Source organism: Panthera pardus, unplaced genomic scaffold (genome assembly GCF_024362965.1).
Source record: "Panthera pardus isolate Hobbes unplaced genomic scaffold, ASM2436296v1 HiC_scaffold_3, whole genome shotgun sequence".
Taxonomy (NCBI): domain Eukaryota; kingdom Metazoa; phylum Chordata; class Mammalia; order Carnivora; family Felidae; genus Panthera; species Panthera pardus.
In genome coordinates this window covers 35,548,219-35,574,831 of record NW_026526876.1, presented here as the reverse complement: position 1 = coordinate 35,574,831, position 26,613 = coordinate 35,548,219, and the positions used below count along the sequence as shown (strand labels likewise).

The 26,613-nt window shown below is 37.7% G+C and overlaps 1 protein-coding gene and 1 non-coding gene across 4 annotated transcripts in view; one reads left to right on the top strand and one right to left on the bottom strand.

The window, feature by feature from the left end:
• Positions 1–948: 948 nt before the first annotated feature.
• The window catches only part of CDK12 (cyclin dependent kinase 12), a 47,537-nt gene continuing 21,872 nt past the window's right edge, over positions 949–26,613 (top strand). For 2 of the 3 annotated variants that reach the window (XM_019416010.2, XM_019416008.2), the window contains exons 1-6: positions 949–2,593; positions 7,310–8,197; positions 16,787–16,963; positions 18,466–18,605; positions 19,110–19,280; positions 23,362–23,551. In XM_019416010.2, the coding sequence (XP_019271555.1) occupies positions 1,545–2,593; positions 7,310–8,197; positions 16,787–16,963; positions 18,466–18,605; positions 19,110–19,280; positions 23,362–23,551 (2,615 nt within the window). In that variant the 5' untranslated portion in view covers positions 949–1,544. The remainder of the gene's footprint in view (positions 2,594–7,309; positions 8,198–16,786; positions 16,964–18,465; positions 18,606–19,109; positions 19,281–23,361; positions 23,552–26,613) is intronic. The other variant, XM_019416009.2, reaches the window with a different exon arrangement.
• LOC128774413 (U6 spliceosomal RNA) lies at positions 11,360–11,466 on the bottom strand. The gene has a single exon (XR_008418981.1). It is a non-coding gene; the product is annotated as a U6 spliceosomal RNA (small nuclear RNA).

The window sequence follows — 26,613 nt, the reverse complement described above, 5'->3', positions numbered from 1 at the left end:
AGGGCCTTAAAGTCTCACAGATAAATTTGATGAAGAATGAAGAAATTTGGAAAAGTCATTTAACTTCTCAGTACCTTAGTTTCCTCACATATACAACCTTATTTCAGATGATTGTTGTGAAGATGTAATGAGTTAATGTGTACAAAGTTTTGAAAAGTAGAAAATGAAGGGCAGGGTAAGATTTTTTTTTTTTTCCTCACGCATGAATACCATGTTTTACTTGTTCATAATTATAATCTTCCGTGTGAAGAGAACAGGCTAAATGATTCCAGAAAAGCCACAGATGATCCCAAGAGGTGATGAATTTTCAGGTTGAGATTTTAAACAGAGTGGAAAGAGGAAGTGGCACACTATATAAGAGCTGTGCTTTAGTGTTAGACTTGAATTTGAATCTCATCTTTGGCACTTGCTGGACTAGCTTTGTTACCTTGAGTAAGCTATTTAACTTCGGTGACTATTAGTTTCCTTACCTGTAGAATGGGGATGAGGGTATCGTGTTTTGCGAGGTAGTAGAAGACACAGGGACAATGCGCCTAGTATACGTACATAAGTGGAGAGAATTGTTAATGCTTAGGAACTTGGGTTGAAATGTCCCCACAACCGCCCTTTGTCCAGTTGATAATATTTTCATCCTGGTAGTTAAAAGAGTTGTTATAAACTGTGCAAAATGAGTCTTGCGCCGGGGCCTGGGAGTTAGTTCTTCGAGAGTTACCAATAAAGCTTTGAATTAAAAAAAAAAAGAAAAAAAAATCCCCCAACGCCGTTTCAATAAAGCTTTGCTCAAATGGAGGGCGGGGAGTTTATCGCGAGACTCTGCCGGAACGCGTTTCCTGTTCGGGACGCTCTCTCGCGTTATGTGAGCAAGAAGCGCTGAGAGGTGAAAGGGAAGCACGAAATACCGCGAGAACCCACAGGATTCTCGCGGTATTTCCTCGGTTTGCCCCCTCCCCCCCCTTCCCCAAGTGCCGTTTCGGTTTAACCTAGTGTGTGACTGAGTCTGTGTGAGGGAGCGAATGAGTGTGTGAGGTATTGAGGTGAGGCGGAGGCAAGAAAAGGGTCTCCCTCAGGAGCGAGGGACAAAGGGGGCGTGAGGCACCTAGGCCGCGGGACCCCAGCGACAGGAAGCCGCCCCGAGACGGGCTACCGGGTAGGGGAAGGGCCCGCGCAGTCTTCACAGGGCCCCAGAGCCGGAGTCGGCCCCACAGTCCCCGGGCCGTCGGCTTCCTACTTCCTCGACCTCCCCGGCGTCCGGGCCTGAGGACTGGCTCGGCGAGGGGAGGACGGGAAACAGACTTGGGCAGCTACCCGTTGTCTCGCAACTCCACTGCTGAGGAACTCTCATTTCTTTCCTGGCTCCTTCACCCCCCACCTCATGTAGGAGGGTGCTGAGGAGTCGGGAGGGAGGAGGAGCCTGGGCTACAGTCCCTTCCCTCCCCACCCCCTTCTAGGGGCGCTTTGGTAGGCGTGGGGTTGGGGGGTGGGTGGGGGTTACTTTTCGGAGTGCTGGGGAACTTTTTCCCCGTTTTGAGGGTAGGGGAAAGGGAATGCCCAATCCAGAGAGACATGGGGGCAAGAAGGACGGGAGTGGAGGAGCTTCTGGAACTTTGCAGCCGTCATCGGGAGGTGGCAGCTCCAACAGCAGAGAGCGTCACCGCTTGGTGTCGAAGCACAAGCGGCATAAATCCAAGCACTCCAAAGACATGGGGTTGGTGACCCCCGAAGCAGCACCTTTAGGTACAATTATCAAACCTTTGGTGGAGTATGATGACATCAGTTCTGATTCAGATACCTTCTCTGACGATATGGCCTTCAAACTAGACAGGAGGGAGAATGATGAACGTCGTGGAACTGATCGGAGTGACCGCCTGCACAAACATCGTCACCACCAGCACAGACGTTCTCGGGACTTACTAAAAACTAAACAGACAGAAAAAGAAAAAAACCAGGAAGTCTCCAGCAAATCGGGATCTATGAAGGACCGGATATCAGGAAGTTCAAAGCGTTCAAATGAGGAGAATGAGGACTATGGGAAGGCACAGATATCCAAAAGCAGCAGCAACAAGGAATCCAGGTCATCCAAACTACATAAGGAGAAGACCCGGAAAGAACGTGAGTTGAAGTCTGGGCACAAAGACCGGAGTAAAAGTCATCGGAAAAGGGAAACACCCAAAAGCTACAAGACGGTGGACAGCCCCAAACGGAGATCCAGGAGTCCCCATAGGAAATGGTCTGACAGCCCCAAGCAAGATGATAGCCCCTCAGGAGCTTCTTATGGCCAAGATTATGACCTTAGTCCTCCAAGATCTCACACCTCTAGCAATTACGACTCCTACAAGAAGAGTCCTGGAAGTACCTCAAGAAGGCAGTCAATTAGTCCTCCCTACAAGGAGCCCTCGGCCTACCAGTCCAGCACCCGATCACCCAGTCCTTACAGTAGACGACAAAGGTCTGTGAGTCCCTATGGCCGGAGACGTTCTTCCAGCTATGAAAGGAGTGGCTCTTACAGTGGGAGATCACCCAGTCCCTATGGTCGAAGACGGTCCAGCAGCCCTTTCATGAGCAAACGGTCTCTGAGTCGGAGTCCACTCCCCAGGTGAGCTATTTCTCCAACAGCCTTTTCTTACTTAGGGTGGGTTATGAGGAACTGGCAATTAGTCATGTTAACATTTTGTTGAAACCCCTGGTCTTCCTCATTGACTTTGCTATTGGCTAGTGAATTCAAGTAGGTGAATCTGGTTTTCCCTCAACCCAGAATTCAAGAAGTGGAGAGCTCACATGCCTAAAACTTCTAAAGGTAGGTACTCCCTGTGGCGAGATACTCAGTTGGAAGCTCCTGTGAGAAAAAATCATAAATTTGTGCTTATTGAGTGCACAGAGTTGGTAACTGAGCTTATCCCAGAGCTGATGTAGTGATTTCTGTTGCTTTGTCTTAAATACTTTAAAATCACCTTGGTGTTAGTGCTTTAGACCTCACTGGACCTGATTGGAGATCTAAGAAATTATAAATTTTCATTTGTATTATCTTGAGGTATTTGCCCAAGTCATCTATCACTTGTTTGTGGGCTGTCCCCTGGGTCTCCAAAGCTGTAAGTTTATTTCCTAATTGATGATGTTTTGATAATTCCTGTCTTTTAACTGATGTTTCTAGTGGAAATTAAGCTGTTTAGTCCTTTTTCCTTTTGTTGGTATATAGACTAGCAGAAATTGGTTCCAAGGATGATTTGATTATCAGCATCACCATTGACCTACCCTGTGACCACTGGCAGTTTTCAAAATCTTTATCTAAACAAGTGGTATTAGTGCCTTCATCATGATAGGTTAGCAAGAAAGGCATGTTGGTTTGAAATTTAGTTGTTGAAATGAATTACTATTGAAAACTGTGTTCTTATTCCTAAATGATGTGTCTCCCTTTTGTGGACTCACTTTTGTCCACAAAAGAACATGGGCTATGAAGTTATACTTGAGTGGTATCCTAATTTTGCTTTGTGAACTTTGGCAAATAATTTAGTTTCTCCCTGCCCGTGTTTCTTTATGTGTAAAGTGGGAATAATAACTATCTTATTTCTAGAGTAATTGTGAGGATTAAATTAGCTAGTAAATGTGAACTGCATAGCTCAGTGCTTGGTACCTGGAGCAAGTCAGTAAATTCTATGAGTGAGGAAATATTGTTGAATGCTAGTGGAGAAATTATGCTAATTTTTAAAAATCCGTGCGTGTCTTTTATATGTCAATATGAGTAATTTTTACTGACTTAAAGTTACAATTATTCATAAACTAGTTTGAATTGATCAAGCAGCAGAATTCAGGCTGTCAGGGTCTGAAGTTCCTTAGTCCCCTTCCCCGTCATTTTATCACAATTTTTCAAACACAGAAAAGTTGAAAGAATTACAGTAAGGACCCATATATGTACTGTCTAGATTCTACAATTGATATATGCTATATGTTTTATTGTAATTATCCATTTTTCCATCAATCCATTTTTTGTTTTGATTCATCTCAAAGTTGCAGACATCAGTATACTTCACTATAAGCATTTTAGTGTGTTGTAGATAGCATTAGAGTTCACTTTTTTTTTGAAGGGGTGAGAGTAAAATTTATGTACAGTGAAATGCATAAGTCTTAAATATACCGTTTATAAAGTTGCTTAGTTCTTTAAGGAAACCTAAGAAATATTCTCAGAATACTTGTTTTCTTGAGGGCGTAGTTTCATTAAGGCTGTTTTGAGAATTTCTATTGTCGTGAGTTTTGTTAATATGGAAGTGCACTTAAGCCTAAAACACTAAAACAAGTTTCAGAAAGAGCTTGCTTTGCAATGATTCCTTTTGGATTCATATCTCAAGTTCTCTCTTCCTCTACTCAGTTAATTGAAACTAGTGTAGTAATGGTAAAAAATAAATCAGGAAAGAATTAGACACACAATATGATAGCATAGGACAGAAGTATAAACATTACATAATTTTAGAGACACATGTATATTGTTAGTTGGGTTATAGAGAACATTATATGTTTGTGTGCACTGCATATTTTTCCCACACTTGATGCAATTCCAGAGAGCAAATAAAATACAAAAATTTCTTAGAGTCAGAGTAGAACATACAGTTCCCTTCTGTGATATTCTCTGTGTTTTTTTTCTTGGGAGACACAGTCAAAATTAAACAAGCAAAATCATTTTAAAAGACTGGAAGTGCTTTGCCAGAAATGCAAAGTCTTTGAATTCTCTAAATTAGTAGCGATTAATACTAGCAATTTCATTTTGGATGGGTAGAACCTAACTCAATTCAGGAGGAAAATACATTTGTTTGTGAGAACAGTTTTTATTGTTGCCTGCATTTACCTTTATTGCTTGTCTCCTCTCCCCACCCCATCCCCTGCTCTTTTTCTTTTTTTAATTTTTTTTTTTAAGTGTTTGTTTATTTTTGAGAGAGACATAAACAGTGTGAGTGGGGGAGGGTCAGAAAGAGAGGGAGACACAGAATCTGAAGCAGGCTCCAGGCTCTGAGCTGTCAGCACAGAGCCCGATGCTGGACTCAAACTCACAAACTGTGAGATCATGACCTGAGCTGAAGTCGCTGCCAAACAGACTGAGACACCCAGGCAGTGCGCCCCGTCCCCACTTTTTTTCTTGTAGAGTGGATCTCAACCTCAAATATAGCATTTGTATCACTAAAAATGCTGTAAGTATATGGCCATCAGAATGTTCTCTTAACAGTAGGCTTCTGTTCAGAAGTTGAAGGGTTTGTAGCAGAGTTCCTTAGGAAGATTTAGTAATGGTGAAAAGATCAAAGAAACAATAGTTTTTAGAGCATGGTCTCTGACATTAATTACTGTTTGGGCTTTTAGAAGTTTACCCTGGCATAACAGAGATGGTAGTTTTATTCCAGCTCTAATTCAGTCAGAGAAAAGCCTCTGGTTTCAGCCAGTTATTTACAAGAAAAGTATTAATTTTCTTAAGAGTAAGTGGATACTGAGAGAACCACTTTCAGTATTTTGTATCCTCATGTTTATATATATGCTGTTATTGCTGTTTTGAATACTTTGATTCCAGTAATGACTATTAGGAGCAAACTTCCAAAAAGCAGTGTAGGTATAAGAAAATCGTGGCTGATATCATGCAAGTTGTTTCCCCTACACATATATGCTATTTATTTCGAAACATTTGACTAATGTTAGTGTTATCAGCGGTCAAAGATACAGGGAGATATTGAAGATCTGGAATGGGTACAGTTTATCTTAGACTACTGGGCAAATTATATTTTGTCCAATAACATTTTTAGTGCTTTTTTTCACCTCACATTGAGGCCTGAGCACATTAGGCTTTATTAAAAGGCAAAACGAATTAATGAGGGTTGAGTTTCAATTTAGAATAATCTGCCTCATAGATTCCCAGATTCTTAATAATGAAGAAAATAAGTTGAACATGCAACAGTACTTTGCTTTTTGAGTTCCTACAAAGTTGATTGGAAATCATCTTATATATGAAAGTACCAAAAGTCATCATAGTTCTGAGAACTTCTAATTATTTGGTAAGACAATTTTTTCAACTTATCTATTTTGTAAATCCTAACAACTCTTGTATCTTAGGGTTCGTTTAGTATAGGTACAGCTTAATTATCAACTGGGGAACAAAATCTTTTTCTGGGATCTGTCAATTAACTAGCTCTCTAGTTGAAACAATTAGCTTTTGGTGAAGCATGCTAGTTACTTCTGACATCCTGATTGGTATAACCCACCTTTAGTATAAAGTATAACTTTTTTGGGAGGGCACCTGGATGGCTCAGTGGGTTCAGCATCTGACTTCAGCTCAGGTCATGATCTCCTGGTTCATGAGTTCCAGCCCCACATCCGGCTTGCAGCTATCATCGCAGAGTCCTCTTGGGATCATCTCTCCCCCTGTCTCTGCCCCTCCCCTGCTTGCACTCTCTCAAAACAAAATAAAAAAAGTATAATTGTTTTAAATCATGTTTTTGCTTTATCAGAGATTTAAACCCAAATTCTAAAAATAATCATTGTGATTATGGGTGTTTTCCAGCATGGAGAAAAAAATATTCATTCGTCTTTCTTCAGTTGGATAAGTAATAGATAATTTTAATGTTATGTGATTGAAATATGTTGTCATGCAGGTTTTAGTTCCTTGTAATCTATTTTTTAAATAAAGTTTATATTTTAGACAAATTTTAGATTTACAAAAAATATTGTGAATACAGTATAAAGAATTTTTTTTTAAGTTTATTTATTTATTTTGAGAGCGTGTGTGGGAGGGGTAGAAAGAGAGGGAGAATCCCAAGCAGGCTCCACACTGTCAGTTAGTGCAGAGCCCAGTGTGGGGCTCAAACCCATAAACCATGAGATCATGACCTGAAATAAAATCAAGAGTCGGCTGCCTAATTGACTGAGCCACCCAGGGGCCCCAGTACCAAGAATTCTTATATGTCCTTGCACCCAGTTTCCCTTATTATTAACATTTTACATTAGTATTTTACATTTGTTACAGTTAATGAACCCATTAATAAACCAATATTGGTATATTATTATTTGATGGTACCTAATTTATTTTTAAGATTGATAAATTACTCAAGTGGGTTCTTTACAGTGCTCCATAGTTGTTTTTTGTTTGTTTGTTTGTTTGTTTGTTTTTTAGTGAGCAGTATTAGAATATAAGATTAGAAAGTAAAAATAGTATGAAAGCTCTCTTTACAAAGAAGGGGGCATTTGAAAGTGGATGTCCCTACATTGCTCCATAGTTTAACGGATGTATTTCCTCCATATTGTTGTAGGCTGTCCATCTTAAATTGCCTTTTTCTTTTTCCAGTAGGAAATCCATGAAGTCTAGAAGTAGAAGTCCCGCATATTCAAGACACTCATCTTCTCATAGTAAAAAGAAGAGATCGGGGTCACGTAGTCGACATTCCAGCATCTCACCTGTCAGGCTTCCATTGAACTCCAGCTTGGGAGCTGAACTCAGTAGGAAAAAGAAGGAAAGAGCAGCAGCTGCTGCTGCAGCAAAAATGGATGGAAAGGAGTCCAAGGGTTCACCTGTGTTTTTGCCTAGAAAAGAGAACAGTTTAGTAGAGGCTAAGGATTCAGGCTTGGAGTCTAAAAAGTTACCCAGAGGTGTAAAATTGGAAAAATCTGCCCCAGATACTGAACTGGTGAATGTACCACATCTCAATACAGAAGTCAAAAATTCTTTAGATACAGGGAAAGTAAAGTTGGATGAGAACTCTGAGAAGCATCCTATTCTTAAAGATTTGAAAGCACAGGGATCAAGAGACTCTAAACCCGTAGCATTGAAAGAGGAGATTGTTACTCCAAAAGAGACAGAGGTATCAGAAAAGGAGACCCATCCGCCTCTCCCCACAGTTACTTCTCCTCCACCTCCTTTACCAACTACTACCCCTCCACCTCAAACACCCCCTTTGCCACCTTTGCCTCCACTACCAGCTATTCCACAGCAACCACCTCTGCCTCCTCCCCAACCAGCATTTAGTCAGGTTCTTGCTTCTAGTACTTCAACTCTGCCCCCTTCTACTCACCCAAGGACATCTACTCTGTCCTCTCAGGCAAATTCTCAGCCCCCTGTACAGGTTTCTGTGAAGACTCAAGTCTCTGTAACAGCTGCTATTCCACACTTAAAAACTTCAACGTTGCCTCCTCTGCCCCTCCCACCCTTATTACCTGGAGACGATGACATGGATAGGTAAGTCCCATAGTTAACTGGGAAAATTTTACCTTCTCAATCTAAGTGTAATGCATTCTCTCTTCTCAAACTGTCAAAACTGCTCTATTACATGGCTGTTTAGAATGCTTTTTATGTGTAGGAAATGCCTTTGATGTTGGTTTTCAGTGGAAAAGTTCGTATTTATAACATTATTAGGAGGAGAAAATTACAATTTGAGGCCCTAGTAACCCTTTTTATTTATAAGTTTATTTGATAAGGGTTATTTTTGGTTCAGATTTTTGAAAATCAGCATTTTTCTCCCTATTTTTTTTTAATGTTTATTTATTTTTGAGAGAGAGACAGAGTGGGAGGAGGGGAGGGGCAGAGAGAGAGGGAGACACAGAATCCAAAGCAGGCTCCAGGCCCTGAGCTGTCAGCACAGAGCCTGACTCAGGGCTCGAACTCATGAACCGTGAGATAATGACTTGAGCTGAAATTAGCCACTTAACTGACTGAGCCACCCAGGCACCCCTCCATAAATTTTTATGTTGAAAAAATTTTTCTTTTTCTTTTAGATTTAAAAAAATATTTTTTAAGTAATCTCTAAACCCAGTGTGGGGCTTGAGCTCACAACCCTTAGATCAAGAGTTGCATGCTCCACCAACTGAGCCAGCCAGGTGACCCTATGTTGAAAATTCTAATAGTTATAGAAAAATTGGAAGAATAACACAATGAACTCTTGTATACTCTTCACTAGGATTCACCAGTTATTAACTTTCTGCCACATTTGCTTTAGATAGCATGATACTTTACTTCTGAATACTTTAGTATATCTCTCCTGACACTAGAAACATTTTCCTAAAGAATCACAATACCTTTATCACCCTAAAAAAACTTCTCACTGATTTACTAATACAATACCAATAATATATTAAATATCCTTAATGATCCCCCAAAATGTCTTTTATAGCTGGAGCTTTTCCTCCTAATCCAGAAGAAAAATAAACTAGGTTTATCTTGAAAAGCACTGCTTTAAAAAAAAAAAAAAAAAAAAAAATATATATATATATATATATACACACACACACACACACATACATACATATATACATGCATACATATATACGCGTATATGTATGTGTATGTATATAGGGGCACCTGGGTGGTTCTGTCAGTTAGGTATCCGACTTTGACTCAGGTCATGATCTCATGGATCATGAGTTTGAGCTCTGTGCTGGGCTCTGTGCTGGCAGCTTGGAGTCTGGACCCTGCTTTGGATTCTGTGTCTCCCTCTCTCTCTGCCCCTCCCTTGCTCATGCTCTGTCTCTCTCTTTTTCTCTCAAAAAAATAAAACATTTAAAAAATTAAAAAAAAAAATTATCTTAGAAGCAAAAAACAATACATAGAATTTTTAACTAATTAGAATATAAACTCACAATGGGATGATGGGAAGAGCTCCAATTTTTTTTAGCTTGTTTTTAAGTTTATTGTATTTATTTTTTTGAGGGGGTAAAGAGCAGAGAGAGAGAGAGAGGGAGGGAATCCCAAACAGACTCCACACTGTCAGTGCAGAGCCCCATGTGGGGCTCGATCCCATGAACTGTGATAGCATGACATGAACAGAAATGAAGAGTCAGACGCTCAACCAACTGGCCACTCGGCACCCTGGAAGAGCTCTAATTTTAATGAATTCTCTGAATATTGAGAAGTGAAATGATTATGAAACATGAATCTGATTTTATGGAAAGCATTAGGAAATATATTTATTCTTTATCTTGGCAAGACTAGCTAGGCAAGTACCACCAAATACATATGATTAGCAGTGACATATGCCATGGCAGTCTGTTACTGGTTTTTTCAAAGGAGATCCTACCCTCTTGTTCTCTAGGATATGAGTTTCATTTATTGCAACAAACTTCATTGTAAGCATAAAAGTAAGTGCTACTGGTCTTGCATCCCAGACTAATTCCCAAGCCTTCATTATTTTCCAAGTGACATTAATAATTTAAATGATGATATATTTCAGCCCTTTACATCTATATTTTTTCAGACTATGCTCTGTGCCTTATAAGATGGTACAAATGCAATTAAAAAATTTTAAAGAATAGTTCTATTACTATTCATAGTGGTAAATCTGATTTTAAAGAGAAATTCTACATGGTCTTTCTAATATTAATAATTATGAATTCTCTGTATCCTGAGAACAAAGGAGAAGACTAAAACCTGAAATGTTGTAAAGGAAGTCTGTTTAGGTACATAATATACTTCTTGTAGATACAAACTATGTGTTTTTATGGTTTTTGTTGGAAAAGGTGATAGTTGAGCATTCTCCGATGGGACTTTAGGCCATGATCTACCTACAAGAACCGTGTTTAGATATTAGTTTACATTGTGGCTAGAACAGAATTGGTGTGGCTGAGAATCTTCATTTTGAAATGTTTATTTGGCTAACCAAGTGATTATTGAACTCCCCTGCCATGTATCAGTGTAGAGTGCAGATTACCGTAGGTGGAGTAATTTTTATAGGAGACACATAAGGATTTCTATCTTTCAGATTGGGGATGAAAGGTAAAGTAAGACCATCCAGAGCTTATTGGAGTATGTGTAGTTATCTTTAAGAATGTGTTTCTGGGGTGCTTGGGTGGCTCAGTCATTTAAGCATCTGACTTTGGCTCAGGTCATGATCTCACGGTTGGTGGGTTCAGGCCCCTGTGGGGCTCCGCGCTAACAGTGTGGAGACTGCTTGGGATTCTCTCCCCCCCCCCCGCCTCTCTCTCTCCCCCCCTCCCCCCCCCCCCACTCTCTGCCCTTCCCTGACTTGCGCTTTCTCTCTCAAAATAAATAAAATAAATTAAAAAAGAAAAAAGAATGTGTTTGAGAATGAAGTGAGCAAAACTATTTTTTGTTATTAATTCTGATTCTGAAAGTATAACTATTTTCTCTCATAGTCCAATGTAATTAACTTTTTAATAGTATGATATTTATGTAAAAACCCATATACAATAAAAACAAAACATCTATTTTTATGGATATATGTATTCATATGAATATATCCATATATACCCATATAAATTCATACCAAAAAAATCCAGAAAGAAACATACTAAGCTGATAAGAATGGTTACCTCTGTGGATGGGACTTAGGATGAAAGCCAAAGGTAAAGGAGCATTTGTACCTTATCTACAAATTTTTAATATTTTAAAAATTGGGAATGCTTCATAAATTTGCTTATCATACTTGCGCAGGAGCCATGCTCATTTTCTCTGTATTATTCCAGCTTTAGTATATGTACTGCCAAAGTGAGCACCAATGTAATTATTTTTAAATATATGATTATTATTAGTTTTCCACATAAATGTAAATCAATTATTGAAGGTAGAAAAACAGAAATGAAGATATCTTCCACTATTGATTTTATTTTTTCACTATGTATTATTTTTATTTTTAACTTATTTTAATTAATTATTTTATTTTATTTATTTTTAATGTTTATTTTTGAGACAGAGACAGAGCATGAATAGGGGAGGGTCAGAGAGAGAGAGAGAGACAGAATCCGAAACAGGTTCCAGGCTCTGAGCTGTCAGCACAGAGCCTGACACAGGGCTCGAACTCACGGACTGCAAGATCATGACCTGAGCCCAACTGACTGAGCCACCCAGGCGCCCCTAATTTATTTTTTTTAATTTACATTCAAGTTAGCATATAGTGCAACAATGATTTTAGGACTAGATTCCTTAATGCCCCTTAACCCATTTAGCTCTCCCCCCCCCAGCCCCTCCAGTAACCCTCTGTTTGTTCTCCATATTTAAGAGTCTCTTATGTTTTGTCCCCTTCCCTGTTTTTATATTATTTTTGCTTCCCTTCCTTTGTGTTCATCTGTTTTGTGTTTTAAAATCTTCATATGAGTGAAGTCATATGATATTTGTCTTTCTCTGACTAATTTCACTTAGCATAATACCCTCTAGTTCCATCCACGTAGTTGCACATGGCAAGATTTCATTCTTTATGATTGACAAGTAATACTCCGTTTGTGTGTGTGTGTGTGTGTGTGTATATACACACACTACATCTTTATCCATTCATCCATCGATGGACATTTGGGCTCTTTCCATACTTTGGCTATTGTTGATAGTACTGCTATAAACATTGGGGTGCATGTGTCCTTTCGAAACAGCATACCTGTATCCCTTGGATAAATACCTAGTAGTGCAATTGCTGGGTTGTAGGGTAGTTCTATTTTTAATTTTTTGAGGAACCTCCATACTCTTTTCCAGAGTGGCTACACCAGTTTGCATTCCCATGTATTAATTTTAGAGTCAAGGTGGTTTTTGTCTTTAAATTGGTTTTTTGTTTTTGGTACTTCTTTATCTAGCATAACAGCTGCACCAACCTTCATATGAAAAATAATTTTTATGTAAGAAAACTTTTCAGGAAGAAATCTGAAAGTTGCATACAGAATTTATGAATTCATTTATTTTCTTCTTGATCTTCTCACGTGAGATTGCAGCAGCTTAATTGTTGAGAATGTGATTTATACATCTTTCCATTACCTGCAGTGCTTTAAACATAGGATACAAATTGTATTCAGTTAATACTGCTTATTATTCATTCAAAATAAGTACAACTACTGAAGGAGCCAGCGTCAGGGCTTATGTGAAATGACACTGGGGATGTAGTTAATTCATTTGGCAAATGGATGATGTAAAGCTTATGTCAGAGGATTTGTCTTCTTTTAAAGTTCCTTTGGGAATAGAATGAAACTTTTCTTTCAAACATATATTGGGCCAGGAGTATATTAACCTAGGTATCAAATGCAGGAGTGAATTTAACTAATGGTATTGAAAAAGACTTTCTAAATGGTCTGTAATTCTTTGTTTCAAGAAGTGAAGGCTACTAAACACCCATTCTTGATGATATAGTACATTCTTCATGAACATAGCTATTCATAGTGATCATCCTGCTCTTAAGGAGATCATTTGTGTAATCTTTTTTTTTTTTTTTTTTTTTAATTTCAGTTAACTGGGGCACGTGGCTGGCTCAGTCAGTAGAGCATGTGATTCTCAATCTCATGGTTGTGAGTTCAAGCCTCACATTGGGCATAGAGCTTACTAAAAAAAAAAAATAATAAAATCAAATCTTCATTTTTGATAAAATTTTTTGCTGGCCCTGGTTCATTTGGAGTTTATCAGACTTTAGTAGAGTCTACATAATTCTTAAAGGTTTTACCTTTAAACTGTTAAGCTCTTAGAGAAAAGAAGGGATCTTTGTGAGCATTCAAATTTGATTCAGAATTTTGCTAATGGAATGCTTGATTCTCATTTTTAATGTATTCAATTCAAATTTTTTGGTAGAAGTTTATAAAAGTAAATCACTTTCTAAACAACCCACTTTAAGGGGCAAGGGATAAATGATCATATTTATTTAAAGTCGTTTATGCTATTAAGTTGTAGAAAATATCAAGAAATTATTCTTTTTAAATCATTGATATGCAAATTCATACTCTTTATTAACAATAAAGACTTCTTATTGGTGGTATTGATATTGTACTACAGATTAAATCCCATCATCATAAATTCTAAGAGACTATACAGACTTTAAAATTTGGACCTTGGCAACTTTTTTTTTAATGTTTATTTTTGAGAGAGAGTGTGGAGGAGGGGCATATAAAAGGGAAAGAGAATCTGAAGCGGGCTCTGCACAGATGTGGGTTTTGAACTCACGAACTGTGAAATCATAACCTGAGCCGCCCAGGTGCCCCTGGAACTTGGCAACTTTTTAAAACTGTTTTTATTTATTTTGAGAGGGAGAGAGAGAATCTGCACCTTTATTTAGCCCAGAGCCCGATGCAGCACTCGATCTCACAAACTGTGAGATCCTGACCTGTGAAGTCCAAAATCAAGAGTCTGACGCTTAAGAGCCACCCAGGCTCCATGGCAATGTTTTTTGAAAGAAAATATTATATGTGAGCATTTATGCAACTACTCACCATATGTGAACCCGACTACAGGCATAATTGGGGAACCAGGAAATACTGATATTGATTGATAAGATAGGCCAGCTTCCTGGTACTGAATCTTCACAGTAAGGACTCAAATGTTAAATATCTGCTCTCCAGTGTTAGACCCTCTGTACGGTATGTCCTCTGCACTGTACACAGCTACGTTTTACTGAGTACCCTATGCTGAACGCTAAAGGCCATAATCTTAAGCACTGCAATTTGTTTTTAATGTTTATTTATTTTGAGAGAGTGGGGGGGAGGGGCAGAAAGAGAGGGAGACAGAGGATCTGAAGCAGGCTCTGCACTGAAAGCAGAGAGCCTGATGTGGGGCTCGAACTCAAGAACCGGGAGATCATGACCTAAGCTGAAGTCAGACTTTAACCGACTGAGCCACCCAGGTTCCCCTTAAATACTACAATTTTATAGGTCATCATTATTCCCAGATTTTTGGTATATTGAAATTTTTCTGAAATAGGATTTGACCTGCATTCAACTCGTGTGCCCTGAACTGGTAGTACATATTGAACACTCATACTTGATGAAATAAACATACTAAACATGTAATTTTTCAGAAGCAATGCACATTTTCACTGTAGTAAACTGAATGTGAACCTGTAAAGTAAACCTTGGAGAAAACAAGACCTAAATATAAAGACTGAGGGGCATCTGGGTAGCTCAGTCGGTTAAGTGTCCGACTCTTGCTTTCGGCTCAGGTCATGATCTCACAGTTCGTGGGTTCGAGCCCCACATCGGGCTCCACACCGTCAGTGCAGAATCCCTGCTTGGGATTCTCTCTCTTTCCCTATCTGCTCCTCCTCTATTCACATTCCTCTCTCTCCCAAAATAAAGAAATAAAACTTTAAAAAAAAAATACTTAAAGAAAAAAATAGACTGAACTTACATGAAGTGATGGTGAGAAAATTGAGGTCCTTCAGTTCTAGTGGAGCAAAACCAAGAAGTAATCTATTTCTGGATCATGAAGAATTAAAATTTATAAAGAGTATTCTGACATTAGTAGTTGGAAAATTAGGAATTTTCATTCTCTGAATACCTTAAAAATTGGGGAAAATTTTAAATATCTATATTGTATCCTTCCTGAAGAGTTTTCCCAGGGTAGTAAAATCTTAGTGCAAATTATAATAATGTGTTTGTCTCTATCAGTAATTTAACAGAAAGTTTCAGATGATGGTTTTGCATGGGTAGTCCATTGACTACCCTAGTTCTAGTTGATATACACGAACTAATCTTGACTCTATTTTGCCTGATTTACAAGAGATTGAACTGATGAAAACTGGTAGGAAGTTGTACTTTTGAGATTGTGTTTCACGTGCAATACAAGGGATAAATCTGTTCTTTATAGTTCTATGGAAGTATTCATGAAATAATACATTTTTTAATGATTTTTTAAAATGTTTACTTATTTTTGAGAGAGAGAGAGAGAGAGAGAGAGAGAGAGAGACAAGAGTGCGAGCAGGGGAGGGACAGAAAGTGAGGGAGACACAGAATCCAAAGCAGGCTCCAGGCTCTGAGCTGTCAGCCCAGAGACCAATGCGGGGCTCGAACTCATGAACCGCCGCGAGGTGGTGACCTGAGCTGAAGTCAGATGCTTAACTGACTGAGCCACCCAGGTACCCCAATACATTTTTTTATAACTACTTGTCAGAAAAGTAGAGGAGGCTCCTACTGTGGTTAGGATTCTCAGCTTGTTTTCAACCTTCTGATACTGTGATGGAAGAGAAAAGGCTTACTATCTAGCATGGTTTTATTTGTAGGCATGAATTAATATGTTGTATTTTTCCTAAGGACATGAATAACACAAAATATTTTCTTTACTCATAAATAGAGATAGTTAAAAAATTGGATCTGAACACTGACTTTTCTAATCTATTCCAGAAAAGACATTCTTTTCTCCCCCGTCTCCCCACTGACTATTTTGTTGATTATCATGTAAAGTCTGCTACTAACTGCTTTCATGATTCTGAAGTAGTTTCTTGGACTCTTTCTCCTTAGATTTTTAGTTTGAGAATTATTTATCCATTTTGGCTAGCCAGGTAGGGTTGCCTTTTGCTTCCAAGTCAATAGAATAGGTGAGTATATTCACTAATTTTGATGTCCAACTTAACTATAATTCTTACTGAACATTCTAAAATACTATTTCCTTTTCCAAGTTCTGCCCACATATTTAATAACATGGTAATGTTGCATTGTTGAGCTTTTCATTCCTTTTTAAAATCTTTGCTGGTTAAAATATATGGAGTAGATTTGGGGACTCCAGAAATTGTAATGGTACTTTGGGAATTTAAGGTGCCTGCTTCTTGCTTTTTATTTCATTTCAGTAAAAATCCAAATAGAATCTTAGGAAGGACATTAAATCCTTGTTAAAGGACCTACAAGTGATATCCCCAATTTTTAATTGTTTCTTTTATATACTGTGGATATCTTTTTCTGAAATCCAAAAATCTTTGACTGTGATAAACTGCATATCCTTATGTTATATTACAGGGTTTTATCCCTTAAAAGTAAAATCTTTATAATGTTTTAATAGCCAGACTTTAAAAGCTTTGAAAAGTTTTATTTGCTTATTTTTTAAGGAGTTATGGTCTTTTTCTTCTCTTCTTCTATTGTTTAGTCCAAAAGAGACTCCACCTTCAAAACCTGTAAAGAAAGAGAAGGAACAAAGGCCACGTCACTTACTCACGGACCTCCCTCTCCCTCCAGAGCTTCCTGGTGGGGATCCATCTCCTCCAGACTCGCCAGAACCAAAGGCAGTTACACCACCTCAGCAACCATATAAAAAGAGACCAAAGTGAGTTTTTGGAAGGACCTATTTTTTCTAGTCCTCTTGTGTGTATGTGTGTGTGTGAGAGAGAGTGTGTGTGATCCGGGGAGAGGGGCAGAGGGAGAGAGAATCTTAAGCAGGCTCCACAATCAGTGCAGAGCCCAATGCGGGGCTTGATCCCATGACCCTGGGATCATGACTTGAGTCAAAATTAAGAGTTGGACACTCAACCGACTGAGCCACCCAGGTGCCCCTTAAAGTTTTTATTTCAAGTAATCTCTGTACTCAACATGGGACTCATTCACAGCCACAAGATCAAGAGTTGCTTGTTCCACTGACTCAGCCGGCCAGGTGCCCCATGAGGGACCTATTCTTTTTTATTTTTTTTAATTTTTAAAAATTTTGAGACAGAGACAGAGCATGAGCAGGGGAGGGGCAGAGAGAGAGGGAGACACAGAATCCGAAGCAGGCTCCAGGCCCTGAGCTGTCAGCACAGAGCCCGACGTGGGTCTCAAACTCACAGACTGTAAGATCATGACCTGAGCTGAAGTCGGATACTTACCCGACTGAGCCACCCAGGCGCCTGAGGGACCTATTCTTAATTATAGCTTTTTTCCTTTGGGCCTAAATCTCACACTTTCTTCCACAGCCTACACGGTGGGATTATAAAAGATTGGACCTGACATATACTTTTTATTTTATTTTAATGGATAAAAGCCTTTCTGGGATACTGTTCATCTGCACTGTAAGATACCGACTTGTGTTTTTAGAAAAACAATAATTTCCTGAATCCAAATGTACCATGAACATTGATCCCATTGTATCTTTTGAGTTTGATACTTAGAATATTAAAAAGAAAAGAAAAAAGTCCTTTTATTCAGGGTGTGTCAACCATGTACACATTCATGAAAACTTAATAGATGTGGGATGTTTTTTCCTAAACCACAGAAATTGCTGTGCCATAAATGTAGTAGAATCTGGATTTGATCTTCTGATTATTACCATTCCTGTCTCTTTTTTTTTAAATTTTTTTAAATTAAAAAAAAAAAAAATGTCTTTAAGTAGGCTCCATGCCCACTGTGGAGCTTAAACTCAGGACCCTGGAATTGAGTCATGGGCCTACTGACTGGGCCAACCAGGCACCCCAGCATTCCTCTCTTAATAGTAAAAATGGTTATCGTTTATTGAGCATGTATTATTGCCAAAGTCTTCTATTTTAACAGTAACTCTATGATGTAAGGTTTCTTTACCATTCAGTAGGTGAGGAAGCCAATACTGAAGAGAGGTTAGAAAGTAAGCACCAAATCTATTATTTGATATTATGCCTTCCTGAAGCAGAAAATCTGTCTTAGCCATTGTGAGAGACTATTACATATTTATTTCATATCTTTTTAATGGAGAAATTCATAAAAGATTCATGGGCCAGAGAAATTATCATAAAATAATTGTTTTCTTCTTTGAATAGGCTTAAGTGTTTATGATAACTTTTTGGTTTTGGGGGGGGGTTTCTTTTGTTTTGCCTTGTTTAGAATTTGTTGTCCTCGTTATGGAGAAAGAAGACAAACAGAAAGTGACTGGGGAAAACGCTGTGTGGACAAGTTTGACATTATTGGGATTATTGGAGAGGGAACCTATGGCCAAGTATATAAAGCCAAGGACAAAGACACAGGTAAACATTACCACAAAAGTCTAGATGTCAGAAGTTTAAAAATTTAGCAATACTAATGTAGATTTAGTAGATTTGGCAAAACTAAATTTTGAGTTCTAATTGGTTTCCACAAGTTACTAAAAGACAAAAATTTTCAAAAGAATAATTATTACTGTTTAAAAACCTTCCTCTTCTGTTGCCTGTTGTAAATATTTTATAATAGGCTTGCTAGGAATTTAAGAGAGAGTAAAAGTAAAATTTATAGGTTGCTCTTTGTTTGGTAAGGGGTTAGTCCTTAAAAATAAAAAGAATATTGAATTAAGAAATTCAAGTCTTAAAAAAACAATCAAAGGCAAGAAAGGGAACATGGGGTTTTGTTTTGTTTTTTAGGATATAGAAGTATCTGGCATATAGCATTAAAAGTAAGCTAACTGTGTTTCAGAGCAACTCTGGGCATTTTTCGCCTGTTCATGATGGTGGCCAAAAATGCTGATAATGTAACAGTTTGAATTTGTTGTGTAACAGGAGAGCTGGTAGCCCTAAAGAAGGTGAGACTGGATAATGAAAAGGAGGGCTTCCCGATCACAGCCATTCGTGAGATCAAAATCCTTCGTCAGCTAATCCACCGAAGTGTTGTTAACATGAAGGAAATTGTTACAGATAAACAAGATGCACTGGATTTCAAGAAGGACAAAGGTATTAGCAAGGAACCATGTTTCTACAGAGTAGATTGGTACATCTTACTTTCCTTTCATAGCTTGTTTACCTGTTTGAATTTTTTCTAAAGTATTACTTTTCTTTTTTAAATTTTTTATTTATGTTTATTTTTGAGAGTGAGAGAGTCAGAGTGTGAGCAGAGTAGGGGCAGAGAGAGAGGGAGACACAGAATTTGAAGCAGGCTCCAGGCTCTGAGCTGTCAGCACAGAGCCCGATGTGGGGCTCAAACTCACCGACTGTGAGATCACGACCTAAGCCTAAGTCAGACACCCAACCGACTGAGCCACCCAGGCACCCCTTAAGTACTAAATTTTTTATAAAGTTCAACTTCTTTACTGAATCCATAACAGAATTAAGATACTAGTTTTAAAGTTTTTTTTCCCACAAATTATAATAATTAAACCTAGATTTACTAGTTATTTTTAAGAATCTCATTTTAAGTAATTTTAAGTAATCTCATTTTTACATTTTATAATGTAAAATACATTTTTATAATTTGTAAATTATTTATAAATTTATAATACATTCTTTATAATACATTCTTATTTTTACATAGTTTTGCACTTACACAGTTTAGAATTCAAACAGGTATTTCTGAAACAATCTTTAGGTCATATATTTTCCTGGATTTTCCTGGATTTGTGACTTTTTTCTGTTTGGGGGATAAAATTATTCATTTATACTTATGTTTGAAGTGGTCTATATATGTCATTTAACCTACTTTTATTGAAGCAAATCTGAAGATTTAGAGATGGGCAACTGAAGAAATGACATCTGTAAATATAGTCTGGAATGTTAAGAGAGAATGTGATTAAAGCACATAAAATTAGGAAGGTAATAGATGAAGTAAGCTGGGCTTATTTATAGAGCCTTAATGATATTAAAGATTAGCACTAGGGAAGTTAGCACTTCTCAAATTTGGTAGAAGCAGTTTTTGTTTGTGTGTTTTGTTTTTAATTTTATTAAGTGGTAGAAGTAGTTTTAAACCAAATGAAAGGAAATTTTGCTTATGTAACGTGTTATGTACTTTGATAAATTTATGGAAGTTAGACCTGAATAGATTAAGAATACTGGATATATTTCTGGATGTGTCTTAACTTTTTTGATTATAAAAATAATATAATGTACAGGTAATTTCTTTAAGGATAAACAAGGAAACATTAATTGGTTGCTTCTAGAGTGGAGCTTACTTTTCCCATGCCATTCTGTATTATTTAAATGGTTTACCATGTACTGTTTAAATTTTTTAATCATAAAATAATAAATAAGTGAATAAATGGTTGTAATGCATACCTTTTTTGAAGAAATTGAAAATATGGAAGTCTAAGAAAAAGAAAATGGCATTCTCTCCCACTCCATCCCAGTCTACCATCATCCATAGAAAACCATTATGGTATTAGCATTTTGGCATATTTCTTTCTAAGTACTTTGTATATATTATACTTGTTTTATCATAACTGAGATCAAAGTATATTTAGTATTTTATAACTTGTCATAAGCAATTTCTCATGTTATTAACATTTTAATGACTGCATTAGGATAAATCCAAATTTATTTGACCAGTTTCTTTTCAGCAATTAGTTGCCAGTTTATTTTATTTTATTTTTAATTTAATTTAATTAATTTTTTTAGAATAAGCTCTATGCCCTTGGGGCACCTGGGGGGCTCAATCAGTTGAGTGTCTGACTTAGCTCGGGTCATGATCTCATGGCTTGTGAGTATAAGCCCCGCACTGGGCTCTCTGCTGTCAGCATGGAACCCACTTTGGATCACTTTGGATCCTTCTTCTCCCTCTCTCTTTGCCTCTCTGTCTCTTTCAAAAATGGATAAACATAAAAAAGAAAAGAAAAGTAAGCTCTGTGCCCTACATGAAGCTTGAACTTACGACTCGGAGATTGAGAGTCACGTGCTGTATTGACCGAGCCAGCCAGGCACCCCAATTAGTTACTAGTTTAAAAAAGTACTGTAGTACTGCATTGAGCATCTTTGTCCATAAATCTTTGCGTTTTGATTGATTGATTTTGTGAGAGAAAGCAAGCAGGGGTGGGGAGGAGAGAACGAGAAGAGAGAGAGAGAGAAAATAAATCTTAAGCAGCCTTCATGCTCAGCACAGAGCCCAACAAGGGGCTTCATCCCCCAACTTTGGGATCATGAGCTGAGCTGAAATCAAGAGCTGGACACTCAACCAACTGAGCCACCTAGGCACCCCTTGATTTTTTTTTTTTTTTTTTTTTTTTTTTAACGTTTTATTTATTTTTGAAACAGGGAGAGACAGAGCATGAACGGGGGAGGGTCAGAGAGAGAGGGAGACACAGAATCTGAAACAGGCTCCAGGTTCCGAGCAGTAAGCACAGAGCCCGATGCGGGGCTCGAACTCACGGACAGTGAGATCATGACCTGAGCTGAAGTCGGATGCTCAACCGACTGAGCCACCCAGGCGCCCCTTGATTTATTTCTTAGTATAGTTTCTTAGAAGTAGAATTATCTGGTTGAAGCGATTTTTTTTTTTTTTTTTTTTTTTTTTAAATCTCTACACCCAACGTGGGACTTGAACTCACAACCCTGAGAGTTGTGAACAAGAGTTGTGGACAAGAGTCACATGTTCTTCCAAATGAGCCAGGCAGATTTTTATATTTAATGTTAGATTACTTTTAAGATAGTAATAATTTATGTCCACCAGTGAGTGCCCATCCCACTTTATCCTCCCTCACATTGAGTGTATCTTTTTATTTTATTTTTTTAAGTTTATCTATTTTGAGAGAGAGCGTGTGCACATGCAAGCAAGGGAGGTGCAGGGAGAGGGAGAGAGAGAATCCCAAGCAGGCTGCACTAACAGCATTGAGCCTGACATGGGGCTAGAACCCATGAAGTGTGAGATCATGATCCAGGGCTGAAATAAAGAGTCAGATGCCCAACCAACTGAGCCACCCAGGCGTCCCTGAGTATATCTTTTTTAAAAATTGTCATTTTGGTAGGTGAAGTATCCTATCGTTATTTTGGATTGCATTCCTTCTATTACTTCTGAGTTCTTTTTCCATGTTTATCAGTTTTACTTATTTTCTCTTCTTTGAGTTGTCTTTTTGTGTGTTTTGTCTACTTTTGCAGTTTTAGTGTTTTACTTGTTAATTTGTATGAACTCTTAACTAAATCTAAGATATTCCTTTAATGCAGTGGTTCTTAACTTTTGGGGGGTATGGACCTCTTTAAACATCTTACGGATCCACGCTTTAAAAAAATACATTTAAAATATTGCATACTGTTTCAGGGAGTTCAAAGAGTCCTTGATTTCTGTGTACTAGATTAAGAATCCTTGCCTTTATGCTGTTAAGAGACAGAATTTTAGATTGGATACGTAATTGTCTAACTAGGTCTGGTATTTCTTATGTTACGATATTTGCCTCTGTCACACACCCTGCTAAAGTGGAGAAAGATAGCATGGATTTCAAATCTTTTACAGTTCTCTTAGCATGCTTCTTCTTTAATTTACTTTTAAATTTAGGGAGTTTAATTAGATGGCTCACTTTTCTTTCAATTCTTAAATACTATAAATTTCACTAATAATTTATACTACATACACTGTGCTGTCCCTGGCATATTATGAGTCCTATTAAATATAACTAAGGTAAAGACTTACACAGTAGCCATAGACAATGATGGCATTGTAGCAAATGGGCATGGTTGTGTGTTACAAATAAAGCTTTATTTACAGTGACAAACAGCAGACTGGATTTGACCCAAGGCCTGTAATTTGCCAACTGACTTAGATTGTAAAAGATTAATAATACAGCTTGATATCGGGGCAGTTGTCCTCCTTAAGAAGTAAATAGTCCAAAGAGCACTGGGTTAGGAGTCTGAAGAGTGATTCAGATAAGTAGTTCTGTTATTATTAGAAAGGGCAAGTTATTCAAGTACTCTGAGTTTCAGTTCCTTTATCTGTAAAATGAAGCAGTTGCTTCAAAGAACCTTATGGTCCACTCCAAAATAATAGTGAAATTTGAGGCATTGTCATTTCAGCATCCTTTTTCTCTTGTTTTTAATTTTTTCTTTCATTTTTGTGTAGGTGCCTTTTACCTTGTATTTGAGTATATGGACCATGACTTAATGGGACTGCTAGAATCTGGTTTGGTGCACTTTTCTGAGGACCATATCAAGTCATTCATGAAACAGCTAATGGAAGGATTGGATTACTGTCACAAAAAGAATTTCCTGCATCGGGATATTAAGTGTTCTAACATTTTGCTGAACAACAGGTAACATAGTAACCAAATGAGGCATTTTCTCCCTCTTTTCTGACCCATTTAGTTTCAGCTAGTTAATTGATGATAGGTAGACCCAGTGATGCAATTTTTTGCATTTACATACAACTGATGTTTGTACTGTAGGAATAACTTATGATTGGCGTACTCTGATAGCAGAGCCTTTAGACTCAATGTTGGTAAGGAATTAACAGAGGTAGGATTGTAAAGCTTTTTAAATTGCAAACATTTTAGGGAACCACTTACATCACTACAGGAGTATTCAGAGAGCTTTTTGCCATAGCTAGTAAATATTACTGTGGTCCTGGAAAATTAAAACACACATTGAGTTCTCAGTGAAATTCTCACTTGTTTAGTGAGGAGAAACATGCCTGCTTTTTTAGCTGCTGTTGAGACTTTTTCAGTATCAAATTTCAGAGTAAACACAGGTGTAGCTGGTGGTTGACCTCTCTGCTGAGCACTTACTCCCAGGTTTTAATAGCGTAGACAGACAGGAATTTGGTGATGAACAGTGTTAAATCCTCAGAAGTTTTTATCATCTGCTTTCTTCTTCTCTGGCTATTTGTCTAAACTATATTGATGATATCAGGTGTATGTATTATGCACATTAATCTTTGGTAAATAGCCCTACCAGTTGAGGAATAAAAAGCAAATCTGATACTATTGAAATCATACCAGTGTTTGGTTCTTTTGGCATTTGGGCTGTTTATAGCTATCTTTGCGTGATTCACCCACTCTTTTAAACATTTCTATTTAATTATATTTGGCAAAAATTTAAGATAGAGATGTAGAGTGATATGACCTATTTCACATCTTTGTGAAGTGAGCTGACCAGCCATCCAGAGTTGCCCAGGGACTGTTCTAGTTTTATTTTTTATTTTTTATTTTTTTCTTTAAAGTTTTTTTATTTTTAAGTAATTTCTACACCCATTGTGGGACTCAGACCCACAACACTGAGATCAAGAGTTGCATGCTCCACCAGCTGAGCTAGCCAGGTACCCCTGTCCTGGTTTTAGCATCGAAAGTCCCATATGGGATAGTTGGTCACTGGAAAGCTCAGAGTTTAATAGGGGAGCTAAACAAATAAATTGCTCAATCCAGTAAACAGTTACTAAGCCCCCCTGCCTTTTTTACATAATCTCTACACCCATTGTGGGGCTTGAGCTCACAACCCCAAGATGAAGAGTCAAATGCTCTAGCAGCTGAAGCAGCCAGGCACCTCTAAACCCCTTGAATTTGGGAGCATCTGGGAAGGTGGAATCTTGAGGAATGGATAGGAATTTATCAGAAAGTCTAACAACAGAGGATTAAATTTCTAAGCAAAAGGAATTGCATGGGCAAAAGCACATAAATGTGAAAATAACATGTTATGTGGGAAAATGTAAACAGGTAGGTATTGCTAGGGCAAGAAGAGTGAAGCTCATAATGGGGAGATGAAGCCGGACAGTTGTAAGGAGCGAATTTAAGGATCTTGTATATCTCGCTGAGGAGCTTACACTGTCTATAGGTGACAATGATTGAATGGTGCTGGTGTGGTTAATTTTTTGTTTTGAAATTATACAGTTAATTTGGTTGGCTATTTTTTTTAAGCTATACAGTTAATGCATATTTTAAATTATTTTATATAATGCATATACTTATTTTATATATTTTGTACTTAAATACCTTTTGAGACAAAACATCATGTTAAAAAGAGTATTCCTTTCTGTCACTATCTCTGTGACCCATAATTTTCATTAAAACTGGGCTTGGTTAATCTACATCCATAGTGATAATGCTTCAAGAATTTAATGATGATGACTATTAGCTTACAGCTATCTGGACTATAGCATATACTTTTTTTTGTTCGATTTGTTATTCCATGGTGGGGAGGGATGTCTCAGGCCAGGGAATGACTGAAGTCCTACTTGGTGTCCTTTCTAGTGGGTTAAGCCCCTCCCTGTCTTCTTATATTCAGGAAGCTGATAAGGTTCTAGATTAAACTGAATTTCCTCCTGAGGTTACTAAGCAGGATGCAGGAGTCTCATGGTCTAATCTGATCCATCCAGCCTCTAATCTTGCCCATTTAGCTCTGTCTACACAGAGAATTCTGGGTGAGATGGCCTGGAGAAAATGGTAAGGAGCCCTCAGCTGGACAAGGAAGCAAGAGCAATTGATAAGAGAGAGAGGAGAGCACTTGGGCTCCATGGTGTTCATTATATCGTTATTACACAAGTATAAATGAGACCAACTTATTTTAGATGGTAGAGAGACACAATTAGTCTTCTCTTTCAGAAGAAACACTAAATGGTCACTCTAATAGGGTATATATAGACTGGAGGTAGGGAGAACATTATAAAAAGAACACCTATTAAAAACACCATAAGAAATGGGCAGTGCTTAAACTAACCAATTCCTTGCTAATAGAGATGGACAGGATAAATTTTGTGAATGAGTAGATTTTGGTGAGTGAACGAATGTTGGAGAATGAATGAAAGTACTTTAACTCCCAGACTTCTACCTTAAGAAACTAACTAGATGAGTGGTATAATGGTCAATATAGGGAATATAGAAGGAAGAGCAGGATAGATGAGTGAAGAGTAAATCCCTTTTGGATATGGCTGTTGCACATCTAGGATATTGATATCTGACTAATAGGCATATGGTCACATTGAAGTTCCAAACTAGCAATGTAGTTCAGGAGTTAGCAAGCAGAGAAAAGGTATCAGAAGATGGAACCTAAGGGAATGGTCAGATATGGAGGAAATAAGGAAATATTATGAATGTAAATTAGGTTTAAGAAGTGAATAGGCATAGATGTCAGGTGATGTAGACAGATTATAAGACATAAGAAGGAATCTGAAAATTAAAAGGTCAACATTGACATTGTGGGGCAAATTGGTGGGTAGCACAGTTAATGGGAAGGTGCTGGTAGGAAGGTCTTTAATTTTTAATTTAAGGATGCAGAGGTTTGAGCATATATAAATACTAAGAGAAAAAAATCAATAGGGAGAAGTTGAAGATTCAAGAAAGAACTAAAATAACTTAAAGGAACAAGGTTCTAGAAGAAATGAAAT